Source organism: Uloborus diversus, chromosome 8, assembly GCF_026930045.1.
Source record: "Uloborus diversus isolate 005 chromosome 8, Udiv.v.3.1, whole genome shotgun sequence".
In the NCBI taxonomy this organism is placed as follows: domain Eukaryota; kingdom Metazoa; phylum Arthropoda; class Arachnida; order Araneae; family Uloboridae; genus Uloborus; species Uloborus diversus.
Genome location: NC_072738.1, coordinates 143,336,113 through 143,350,070, shown reverse-complemented (window position 1 = coordinate 143,350,070; position 13,958 = coordinate 143,336,113). Strand labels below are relative to the sequence as shown.

Here is a 13,958-nt window from a genome sequence, read left to right as displayed (position 1 = left end):
ATGCAGTTTTGGTTGCAAAAGAACGTGTGGAAAGGGAAAATATGCATTAAAGTTCTTTAAAAATATCAATATTAACACAAGATAAATTAATTTTAAAATTCATGTTTCTATATACATTGTCTGACAAGTTTAGAAGAACAAGGTTTAAGTTAGATTAGCATTTAATACAAAATTTAAACAAGGTTTCACAAAGAAAACAAAATCTGCTTTAAATTACCTTATTATAATTGATTCCCAAAATAAAAATACACAGTGGGCGTTTCAGTAGAATAATATTCATTTATTGGTTTTCAAGCAAAATGTTTCAACAGCATAAGATGTATTTTGCACTAGTATTAGGAAATTAGAATATAAAAAATGAGAATTAAATAAGGAATACAAGTACAACTAACGCAAGACACACGACAATATAACATCTTTTTAAAACATAAGAACCAAAATACAGCATTTATAAAACAAATTTTAGTTCTTATATTACACCTCTAAATATGATAAAAGGCACAACAGTTGTTTTGATTACACATTAAAATTTATATTTTGTACACAGAAATAAAACAGTAGTAGACCCACAAGTCTCTAACAACAAAGTTTAAAAGATGCCCTTGCAGTTAATATAATATTTTAATACACAAAATTAACTTAATTTTAGAGAAAAAAAAATATTCCATTTCAATAAAACTCATTAGGAACTTTTGATTAACTGTACACTACAGATTGGAATAAATGAGAAATGCAACAAAAATTCTATTTTCTTTATGAGGGCGATTCCACTGGTAACAGACTTGACATTTTTAAAGCAAAAGAAGTTATTTTGATATTTTCAATCCAAATTTAATGCTACCAAAATATACTTTAGACAATTTTAAAAAACTTGGTAGAAGTATGGCAACTGACTTGTTACTTTCATTGTCAGTGAGTTACCATGTTTTTAACATTTTTTTTAAAAATCATCCAAGTTACATTTTGTGGTTTCAATCGTATCATTAAATTCAGCCAAACATACAGTAATCCGAGGGAAAAGTTCTTCTTGCATTCAATGCTACAAAATGATTACTGTTTTGCTTTAAAAATACCAATCGAATCACTTATTATACTTATTCTCATTATGTATATTAAAATATTCTTGCCTTTTTTCATTTTTACTTCAACAATGTGACTAAAATGTTTTTAAGTATCGTATCAAGAGACAAAGCCTAAATTGAGAAAAGTCTCATAATGTCCATCAGAAAAAAAGGTGTTACCATCAGTCTCTAAAACCCCCCTTTAAAAAAATTTAATTACAAGACGAAAACAAAATTTCTGGATACATACAATTTACTTGAAATCTGAGCACTTGAACAGACAAAATAAGTTAAATGTGCTACCAAAAAACGAATTGAAAATTTTTTTTAACGAATTTTCAAACATAAAAAACCTTTGCAAGAAACATGAGTTTAACATTGCTTTCTTATTGAACCATACCAAGCAAACTATAGATGCATCACGCATCTCCCCCCCCCCTACAAATACTTTATTTAAATAGAAAACGCTTGAAGAACTGGTAAATGCAACAAGAAATTTTTAATAGCATTTAAAAAATTGAATAAGTAATTTCAAATGTATCAAAACAATTCGTTATGAAAAGTGTTTAAAAGACAAAATCACATCAAAAGAAATTTTTAGCACACATTTACATGAAAATAGAACCATTCTCTCTGCAAACGAATTAGAAGTATGTTTTCTATTAAATCAAGATTTTTTTTTTTTTTTAGAAACACTGAATTGTGATAGATAACCATCACTAGGCATACAAATTTATATTTTAATTTGTTTTAAAATACAGTTGATGAACATAATACAAAATATTTTTTTGATTTCACTTTTTGTCAAAATAGAAATGTTTAACAGTCTAATATTTGTATGAAATAATACTTCAAAATGTTATTTTTTAACAATTTCTCGGTTTCATTAATAAGACAGTTGCATATTCTGTATTATGTTTCAAAACAATATTTACATGGAAGTTATGATAAATATTGCTATGACAATGAAAATACTTAATGTAAATCAGTTAAAACTTTTATTTTGAAAATAATGAAGTCAAAAGTTTCTGGTTTCGAAAAAGAAAACATAAATTCAATTGAGTAAACAGAGCATCGTTCCTGTCTTCGACATAAAAATTTCTTTTCACAGAATATCAAATATAGGCTAAATGAAATACACACTGAGTTCAAACTTCAGATATGTATTAAAAATTTCAGACATGACATTTTTACACAAAGTACATAGTACTCTTCATCACATCAACCACCTTTATAGCATCTAGGACAGCATCGGGCAGAGGATGGAAAGCTGAAATTGAAGAATCACTGCTCGTGGTAGACTCTTCTATTTGAGAAATCATATGCTGGCGGGCACGAAATGCAGCGAGATGCGCATACTGAACTGGTGCTGGCGTCGATATGCTCTTTGTGCAACGGGCAAAAGTGTGACACAAGTAGAATGTCAGTTTTTGCAAGTCATCAGCTGTCATGTCGTTGTCATCTTCTATAACAGTGTAATGACTTGGTCTGCTGGTACCTTGAAAGAAACAAACATGCAATATGAACAAAAAGTTTGAAAATATTAATAAAACTATTTCCAAAAAAAGTCGCACTAACAAAAAACGTGATATTAAGACACATTTACTAAAAATCAACTATGCAGACAATTTCTGAGGGTCTACATTGATGTCTATTAAGATAAATTTATTACATTTAAACTCTGACAGCCTTTCATCACATTCTGTAAATCATGCAGTAGCTTGCAGAAGATATATACTTTCAAAAAACTGGTAGAACGTCAAGATGGTGGAAATTTAGTGTACAATGTTGGCTAAGCTTACCTCACTTGGTGCAATTTTATGTTTACAAAAAAGGAAAAGAAGGAAGAAAGCTAAAACATTTTGAGTGACTAAGAGTCTGAAACTTTCTCAAAGCATTTAAAAAAAGTTTGAAGAATCTCATCCCTGGCATTCACTCAAGTAAAAAAAAATTGGTACAATACAAATCAAATAGCATAAACATATAGAAAATCAATATAATTAGATAAATCACAACTTTTTTTTTTAGTAATTCTCCCAGTAATCAGTTAGTCATTAAATTGATACAAATATTGTACCATAAAAAATTCCTTTGTTGTAACAATGATTGTCAAGTAACTTGACTTATAAAGAGCTTGCTTCTGATATGATAGCTGCACTGGTTTCGTTTTATCGATGGTGGATTAATTACACCATTGAATCGCTGATCTATGAAACGCAATTATCTGCAAACTGCACAACTTTTCTGAAGCAAACAATGAATTGTGGCGTTAAAAAAGCACTGTATTCTGCATTGCAAACACAACAAGGGGCTAGAAAATTAAATTTTGCAACAGTTTTTCAGCCTTCCATTCATTCACTGTATATATATATAAAATAATAAGGGTTTGCTTATAAATTATCGATTATTTGAATTATTTCACTAATTGTTGCGGAATTTTAAAGAATTTGGCCAAATCAAATATTTGGTTTACTTGCCGAATATGCAATAATACAGTGGACGCTGGTTAATTGAATCAATGGTTAATCAAATCAACGGCTTTAATTGAATTGAATTAGCCGCTTTATGGAATCAAAACTGTTTAGAACAAACATGATTCATATAAGTGGTGGCCACTGTACTGAAATGCCAAACAAATATTCGGTACATCCCCAATTTATTTTATTTTATTTTATTTTTTAACGTTATCATCTGCTATGTATGTTTCACTGACATCAGACATGCAACCTTGATCACTGAAAACTTTAAAAATAACAATAATTTAAAATATTACTACGGATACCCCGTTAAAAACCACTATACACAACCTATCAGCTTTTTACAAAAAAACTTAACCGAGGAATAAATACATGAAATACACCAACTTTTAGCCCTGGCTAATGGTTGGTAATTTACTGAATACAAGGAATAAATATTTAAATAGCAAAAATATAAATAGAATTACCTTGCAAACCAAAATGACTGCAGAGGAAAAAATCAAAATTTAAGGGATGAGTAACAGTGTTGTCTACAGTTGTTCCTGGAGGAATGTTCTTCATTTTACCAACACCTTCTCTATTATCCTGAGGCATAAATCTAGTATGATGACGCTTCTGAACAACAATAAATGTGATGCCAGGTTCATAATCTTCATTTAGTCTTTTGCAAGCTTCCCTTATGCACCTCACCTCGTGTTCCTTGACTTTTTCAAACTGACCTTCACTCACGCCATCTCTGTAAAATATTATCTTTTCCGGCTTTTTGCCATTAGTGTGTCTGAAAAATGCTTTTAAACAAATCAATCACCATAGTAGTAAGATCAAGAATTATTTCGATAGCTTGCTTATTTTCATCAATATTAGTTTGAGCTCGAGTAGAAACCGCATAACGTGATGGATGCGCATCAAGGCTTCCAACAGCAGCTGCTATGGATGGCTTAATATCCTGTGAGGGACTAGGATGTGTAACATCTGCACCTATAATAATTACAGGTCTGCTTAATATAGCTGGTTTCTCTCCAGGCATCAGAGTGTTATTCACACCACCCCATTTTAGCATTAATTTTTCTGGCACAAATTACTAACTAAAGGTGGATTACACTTCTTAACAACACTCTCATCTCTAATACACTGTGTGGTCAAACCTAGCATGGTTTCTGCAGCTTGTTTAACTTCCCCGTACACAGATTTGTTGTTTCCGGGCACCACCACTACAACTAAATCCACTTTGTATTTTTGCTTCATTGAACTAAGCACATTTGAAACTTTTACCCTTCGGAAATCTATGATATCTATTACAGCCGGGCGGTTGATCTCAATGCCTGTTTCCTTAGCCAATATTACATAACAACCCAGCAAATTTATTCAGAGCCTGTCTGCCCACAAAATCTTTCATTAGCGAAACTTATAAGAGCCCAAGATTCAACTTCTGCTGGGCGAAAAAACTGTTTGTCTCTCATGTCCCAAGAGCCATCTCTTGGTTTAATAATTTGCTCATGAAGGTATCTTACACTTGGTGATTCAATGACTCTGCCCCTCCAGGGATAAAGGTCGAGGGTCAACCTTTATTCCGAATTCTTTCAAATATGCATCTCTGCCATAATCAGATCTTCTCACTATGTTCTCAATTTCATGGAACCTGTCTTGAGGTTTACGAGCTGTAAATCTTATCATCTCGGCATTTTGTCTCTCTTCTAATTTTTTTTTACAATGCTGTCCTTCAATTATATCACAGACCTCTATTGGTAGGTATACTCGTTTAGCCTCCGGATTTACTTGCAAGCAAGGAAGTTGCGGAAACTGCAAAACAATATTATACTGCATCTTAAAATAATCCGATACAGTCATTCTTCTTTCTGTACCATTGACAGTAAGGGTAAACTCTAATCTCCGAGCACTATCCCTGGTCAATCTTATTATCCTGTATTTCCGTCTGTATCTTTGCAAGTGGTTTGTTTCAATTCGCATATTTTTTAGCTCACTTGTCAGCCGTCTGATTTCCATGTCTGTCAAGTGAGTCTTTTGACGCAAATTTTCAACTGTAGTATTCAGAATAGCAGCAATAAATTTTACAACAGGGCCCTTTTCATAAAAAGTTGTTGCTGTGATATCCAAATTTACCATTGGTTTCCACTGACCCAAGCGCAAACTCTGATGATATCCAAACCATATTTCTCTTCCACCTCCAAGAGGATGCAAATCTTGCGGAGGCGGGGGATAAAAAAATGATCGACCTACAGGCACATATTTCATGCATGGAGAATGGCGGAATATTGTTTCAACAGCCATGACTGCTTCTTGAGGAACTGTCGTCACTCTTCCTTCAAAGAGTGCATGAAGTGAATCCAAATTGATTGCACAAGAATCAGTGTCTCTTTTTTTAACAGGTTTGACAAGAACTTCAAATATGTCAGCTCTGGGAGGTCTAGGATCATCTGGGTTGATAGTTTCCTCATCAATAAGTTGAACTTCACATTTTAAAGGAAATGATCTACATTTTAGTTCATGACGTGTGTAAAGATTTTTGCGACCATCATATGCAGGAAACATTCCACGAAAATTCACATTGGTCTGTAACATCAATTTCATCACTTCTCTATTGAGTTTCGTACTCAAACACCGATACTTTTTATCTTTAGAAACTGGCACAACAGGAGCACTTGCTGCGCCTCCTTCTCGCTCTGCTTCCGATCTAACATCTCTCTTTTTGCTGTTAATTTCTACGTCATAGTGATAGACATACCCACTAGGAATATTGATAGAATAACAATTGGAAATTAACCTAATTTTTCTCCCTAGTTTTCCTTCACTTGGTCTTCGTGGCAATGGAGTGTCAAGTGCCAATTTGTATTTCAGCTCTAACCCGAGTTCCTCTGGTTGCACAACACGAGGTTTAGGTCTTACTTCCCGAACTTCTTGAATCGGTTGTTCCCTATGCGGCTCACGCACAGGTCTTTGCATTGGAGATTGAGAAAATGCTGGAGGAGCTTGCATATGAGGAGGAACTCCTCTTCCTCTGGATGGGAGAGATCTTTCTTCCCTTGCCTCTCGAGAATACTGTGGCTGGGTATCCCGACTTGGGGGCTCTCCTCTCCCTGAAAACACAAGAAATAATTATACTTAATTTATGAAATGTGAAAGCAAGTTTATTTTGATCACATATCCATAAAATATTAAAAAGTTTTGGCCACAGGACTTTCTGAAAAGTAAATTGTCAACAAAGCTAGTAACAGAACTCTCAAAAAATGAGTGCAATGTTTGGAAGGCAAAGCATGGGCCTATAAACCGTAGGGCTTGACTGATGGCATTTTTTGGCAGATGGGCCGATGCTGATTGTTCAAAGATGGCTGATTGTTCTTCTCCAAATAGTCGATTGTCGATGGCAAAAAAAAAAAAAAAGAAAATTCAAACGGAAATAAATTACTAAGATTGTCAGGGATTTGAAGGATCCTTACCCCTCCCTTCCTTACTCTTGCCATCATTTTTCTGATGTTAAAAAAGGGAAGTTTTTGTTTTATTAGGAGGTTTTCAAGAAACTCTCTTATAATCAAGTGTTAACTTTTTCGAAAAACAAAATTTAGGAAAACTTCATTGTTTCCTTCCTCCTCGAGTTAACCTCTACAGTAGAAAAAACATTGGTTCCATGATTTTCCTCTACCATCTCCTCACAGAAAATTTAAAGATTGTACTGATATGCTATCAAGAAAAACTATTATTTGGTACCTAAGTAATTTTATTCCGGTAGTGATACGAAAGAGTTACATTTCTAAGCAATTTTCATTTTGCCTGTAAATATAGATTAAAAATATACTATCCTTTTTGGAAAAATACTTTGTTTTTCCAAAATATTGAGCATAAATTTGCCGGCACTAAAAAAGTGCCGCCCACGGCGAACCACACCCTCCGCCCCACTCTAGCTATCTGTACAATTGAAATTTAGTCGAAGTTCTAGAAAAGGATACCCACTTACCCGAACTCACCTTACTTAATTTTGCAAACAAAAAAAATTTTTTTTTTCTTCATTTTATCAATTTTTCCTGAATTTTTTGTTAATTTTTCGAAATTCCCCGATTTTAACCCTAATTAATAAAGCTCCCTGACTTTTCCCTGATCTGTCCTCACCCAGCATATTTTACTCGATATTTTTCACACTTTGAGTGGGGAGGGGAGCATAGCATCCCAAAACTAAGTAAAAATGGTAGAATTAAATTTTCAAACTTTTGGAAAATTATTTTAAGGGTTGCTAAATGAAATTGGTTTTTAGGACAGTACACTAGGTTGTTTAAGATATCAGTTTTAAATACACATATTTCTATATTTATAGTTACAATTTATTGTTTTCTTTAATATATTATGAATTACCAAAAAAATAAAACAGTTAGGGGAAAGGGGAGCACATGCGAGCAAGCCCTACATGTGAACATGGGATGGTTTCACTAAAATAATGTAAAAAAATATTGAAAAATTCTCAAGTGATGGCAGTACCAGTCCCTACTTTTTGGCCAAATTTTTAGAGCAGATCTGACACAATATAGGTTACAAACCTTTCAATACAATCAGTAAATACATATATGTTTCATCTTAAAGCATTTTTAGTTGAAATATGATGCTTGTCACATGCCTGCTTTTTTTAACTGTATTCATATATGCCTCATGTTCACATGAACCCCCTATAGGGGCACATGTAAACAAAAGACTTTTTTTTTTAATATCATAAAGTAGGGAAATATATATTTTTTTAATCTGAAAAAAATTCCATGGCACAAAGAAAAGACTATACAATTATGGAGATATCTTTATTCTGAGAAATCGATAACATTGATTGAAAAATAAAGAAATGAAAAAAAAAAAAAAATGGTTCAAATACATACGCACCCCTTTCCCCTATATTCAAAATAACTTAATAGATGTAACCATAAAGTGTAAATAATTTTAGGTGCATTTAGGTGCAATCATATTCAATGTTAAATTTAAAGCAGACCAGTGATGTTGCCCGCAGACTAGTAAATATTTGTGTTTACTGATCCAAAGGGTCAAAAGGATTTTTTTACTCATTTTTTAGCACTGCTAATAGTCATAAAATGTATTGAGAACATGAATGTACATAAATAATAATAGACTTTTATACAAATAATCTATTTAAGAAAGATGAATTTTGAAAAAAACTTAACACAACAACAACTACAAGCATTTGAAGCCATTCTGACAAATTTGAAAAGATAAAAGTCTGTTCATTTATATTAATATAAAAGTAACACCGTCTAACATATAAATTAAATACTTAGCGCTAAACTCTACTACACTAATAATATAACAAGCATTCATACCTCTTCCTCTTCCTCTTTTAGGTGGCATTGTACAGAAACTAAAAACAATAAATGCCAAAAATTAAAACAATATATGAAACTGAAAACCTGAAATATGAAAATAGTTCAATAGATTTTTTTTTTTTTTTTTTTTTGTCATTCCACGCCAACTGAAACCACAATATGGTTTTTGGAACTTAAAGCAATACCTTTGTTTTTAATATTATTTAGAAGGAAATTCATTGAAGTTTCTGGATTGAATGGCTGTTTTGACAGACATGCATAGTGGTAACAAATAAATACCTTTATGCTTGAAAATTAAATGAATCAATTAACCAACGTTTTTGATGCACAAAAAATGCAAATTACAGCAGACACCTTTTTCCGTTTTACAAGAAACACTTTTTCCAATGCAAAAAGTGTGAGCATTTGGATAAAAAGTCATCCAAGGAAAACGAAAAAGGTGCTACTTGTTACACCAGAACACGTGAGTAATTTGCAATTTTTTTGCATGAAAACCTTGGTTAGTTGATTCATTGAATGATTAGTGATGTTTAAAATTTAAGTTGAATAAGAGACATTTCTGATTTTGATTTTACACTTTAGAAATGTTACTTTTAAAACAGCAATAACTGTTTAAAATAATAGTGATTATTCATTGTTCTAATTTAGACATCAAGGTACATTGCTTCTGAGAATATTTGCAGTGATTTTCTTCATACAAAGGTGTTTTCTTATTTTTTTTTTAAATTAAAAAGCTTTCCCGAAATTAATTTGTCCCCTCTGTTATAGAAATCTTGGTTAATCAAGATTCTTTTGTATATGATACTGAACTACCTGATTAACAAATTTGAAGATGAAGATAATGCACTAATAAAATATTTTATTCTTAACTGTTGTACCATTAACTGTTGTACTGTTAACTAAATATTTGATCACAACAAAACTATGACATTGCAATGAAAAAATTAATTTTGACAAATGTTGTCATGAAAAAAGGAATTTTGAAATGTGAAAAATAACCTGTCTTCCATAAAATAAAAATAAATTTGATATTTTATTTTAAAAACATGTTAGTATAATATGATATTTACAAAGAGTTGGAAAGAAAAAGAAATATATTTAAAAAAAAATTAATTACATGAAAAAAATAAGGTTCAAAAATAAAAAAAAAAAGTGCTCTTGGGACATGGCTTTTTTTATAGGACACAATTTCAATAACCCTATTTTAAAAGTAAAAAATGAACTTTTTGTAAAATTTTAGTAATGTATCGTCGAAAAATAAAAAATTTAACTTTTTATATGGGCCCCAGGTACTTAACTTATATTTAGGGAAATAATCTCATTAGAAACTATTACTGACACAAAAAACTTTGCATTTGTGCGACCAAAAACTCAAGGAGATATTCCATTTCAAAGTTTTAAGGGACCATATAGAAAATGAGATTCAAACTTATCATCCTTTCAGAAGAATGATAGGTCGTCATGGTAAGAAAAACAAAGTACAGTCAAACCTCGTTATCGCGACACCTGGATTTCACGACACTCCGGATGTCAGGTCACCTTTTCAAAGTCCCGAATTTATGCCATACAGTTTTAAGTGCCTCCGGGTTTTACGAGTTTTTTTTTTTTTTTTTTTGAGGCAACTCCGGTTATGACGACACTTTGAGCTGCGCACATTAGATCAAATATTTTTTTGCAATTGAAAAATTTTCCATAAAATAATGAAAACATTTGGAAATGTTTGTTGTAGGAACTTCGGACTCGGACAACAGATTTAACCAGGCACGACACCTCAAACATGGTGGGGGACGAGTAGATAAATTCTGAAAGGTACAGGTTTCAGACTTTGACAAGAGGGACAATAGAAAGGAATTCAAAGTGGGTGGATTGCAATACTGGACGATGGAAATAGCAGAAGAAGAGAAAGACCATAGCTACCTCAAGATGTAGGTGGTCACTACAAGCTTCTCCCATGAGAGAAAAAAAGATAAGAGCTCCCCATTATATTGAAAAGGGACACACAACTCTAAAGTGGATAAAAAGAATTAGAAAGGGTTTTTTCACCTTCGAAAGGTGGGGCTAGCCGTCAAAATCTAATCCAATTGCAGACAAAAGTGAAGAGTCAAAAATGTTATTTGCAAGTTTAGTAAACACTTATTAGAAAGTATTGTAGAATTCAAAAAAAAAAAAAAAAAAAAAAAAAAAAAAAATAATAATAATGAGTAAAGTTTTTTTAAAAAGAATTTTTGTTATATTCACCAATAACTCAAATTTACATTAGTTGAATGTATTTAAAAACATAAAACACTATTAATTTCTTCATTAAATCTAATTTTATTGTTGAACTAATATTTAATAATGAATTTTTAAACTATTCCGGTTATGACCTCGCTCCGGCTATGAGGACACTTTGTTGACGGTCCCAGAGGTGTCGTGATAACGAGGTTCGACCATACTTATGTTTTTCATTGCTATTCAAAAATAAATGCAAATGTTATGCCATGATACGCAAAAAATACACTACCAAACCTCGAACAATTTGAAAAATTACATCCTATGCACACAATTTTTAAACACTTGTTAACAGCTGTATTTTCCCTCAAAAGGTGTTATTTGACGGCGAGTGAAAAGTGGTATAAGTCACAAAACGCTGTGTTTTATATCTCAGTGAATATTGGTCGTACTAATTTCAATCTTTTTGTGTTGAAATTATTTTTCAATGAAGATTATTTCCCTAAACGTAAGTTAAGGGACTTGGGGATCATATAAAAAGTTAAATTTTGTATTTTTTGACTCATTTTTCTTTTCGCTTCAAACTTTCAATATCTTAACTCTTCATCTGATTTTGAACACTTTTGCAATTGGAAGTATACATCTAGGACTAACGGTTGTGAAAACAAAGGACTTGCATATTAAAACGGAACACCTTGTATTATATGTGTGTATGTTCCCTATACAAATTCAGTTTACTTCAGATCTACCAAACTTGGCAGGGAGGTACTTGGACACCCGAGAAGGAACGTAGGGGGGTTTTCAAACTGTAAAAAAGTACCAAACCGTTCTAATTTTAATTTTAGGACCCGAGAATGGCTCTTTCTACCTGAAATAATCATATGATTTTCTTAATTTAGGTCCCATTCAAAAGGCTTGTGAAAAATACTCCTAAATTTGAATTACTTCCTTGGGACTTCCACATTTGCAGGTAACAAAATTTATTGTTGAACAAGCGTCACTTGACAACTTTTATTTTAGAGGCAGGACCGTGCAAAGCCAGGCAACACAGCTAATAATTCAATAAAGTTGAAAAAAAAAAAAAGAAAGAAAGAAATTTTGACATCTTGATTTCAAATTACGCTTTTTGCAATCACGAGCGTGTGCAAGGCATAATACAGGCTGATTTTGCTACCGTTTTTCGTTACCTTCACAAAAATCTTGTTTTGAAATAGGTACTTTCACAAAAATCGAGTAATAAAATCAGTAGCTTCAAAAACATCGAAAATTTCACAAAAATTCGCATTTTAAAATATAATATTTGTTTCTCTGTTTAAAACAAAATTTACTCATAACATAAAATTCTACGCAGGTTTATATGAACAGTTGCTTAAATACCAACCTTTTTGTGGTATTTTAACTCATTTTTAGCTGTTTCCCGCCAAAGTGCAATACTATCGCAATCTTTTAACATGTTTTGGGGAACCGTTTTTTCTCATAATTTCCAATATTGTACACAGTACATAGCCCGTTAAGCTGAAATTACGACGGTGTTTTTGGTACTTCCTACGTTTTTAGCTCCCCCCCCCCTCCCCAAAAAACGAAACCTATTAAAAATACTAGATGACACTTTTCGAACTAAAACTTCACCTGTTCTACTTCTCTTTTACAAAAATTAGGATGCCTCTAAAAGTTCACAAAAACAATGCTGATAAAAAAAAAAAAATCACAAAAATAGAATGATGCAATACTTTCACAAAAATAGGTAGCAAGAAAAAAGTCCTGGATTGGCCCCTGGTGTGTGTGTGTGTGTAGGCACGTTTGCGGGTAGACGTGTGTACGTCCGCGTGCGTGTGTAAGATATGGACACCACTGCGGAGTAGCTAGCAGCTTGTTGGAGGAGCAGCATCAGGGAGCCGGTCGATTGGAGTAAACTGCAGAGTGTGAGGCGGGATTTTTAGTTTATTCTTTTTTTCGCTTTCCCTACAACTTTGACTGATTGAAGTTTCACTGTAAAATGTATTTAGGAAATAATCTATGTAAGTTAAAAGTTGATTTATAACTCCTTCAATGCTATATTAAACGTCAAAAAATAACATCCTATTTTATAAGTTAAAAAAATTCTCTCACATCTACTTCCATATAATTAGTCTCTGACAACACAAGAACAAAACTGAAGAAGTAAAAACAAAAAAATTATGTAAATCTCATTTTTTTCTGAAGAACAAATCTGATTTTGTATTTATTTCAAAAAAAAAAAAAATGAAATTATTCAAAGAATTTCCCACAATTACTTTGAAACAATTTCAAGAGTTTTAGTAAATTCAAAAGAGAAAAACCAGTCCTATGGATTGTACAAGTGCGAGACAAATATAAATGTATTCAGTAATAATAATAATGTGAATATTCGCATTATTTTTGCCAGTGGTGGGGTCTAACTTAAAAAAATAAATTATTAAAGAAGGTCACCTTTTTCCTCTCAGTTTAACTCAGAAAACAGGACATTTCGGCAGCCCGAAACTGTTCCAGGACAAGGGGAGATCTACCAAAAAAACGGGAGTTCCCCGTTCTAGACGGGACGCGTGATCACTTTCAGCATGCAGGAACGGGAACTCAAAATTACATCAAAACAGGCTATTGTCATAAGCACAACTTATTATACAAACAAAAACAAAGGATTATTTATTCTAATGCATGTCGTTATCATGATCATGTCTTAAAGATTTTAGAGTGATTAAGTGATAAAATGACAACGCAAATAACATTCCTTCAAACTTTCACAACAGATTATGACAAGAAATACAAAAGATAAAAAAATGTACCTTAAAAATAACTCATAAAAGATGGAATAGTTCCTGCAGTTTTAAAGACAAGACCTTCAAGCCTACATCTATCTCAAG

The 13,958-nt window shown here is 32.2% G+C and overlaps 1 protein-coding gene across 1 annotated transcript; it reads right to left on the bottom strand.

The window, feature by feature from the left end:
• Positions 1 to 259: 259 nt before the first annotated feature.
• On the bottom strand, positions 260 to 13,958 carry LOC129227259 (protein argonaute-4-like). Its single transcript, XM_054861776.1, is given in 9 exon segments — positions 260 to 2,559; positions 4,006 to 4,333; positions 4,335 to 4,604; positions 4,607 to 4,873; positions 4,875 to 4,919; positions 4,921 to 5,073; positions 5,075 to 6,633; positions 8,866 to 8,903; positions 13,881 to 13,958. Coding segments are annotated over 8 exon segments (2,958 nt in total). The 5' UTR covers positions 8,894 to 8,903; positions 13,881 to 13,958; the 3' UTR covers positions 260 to 2,251.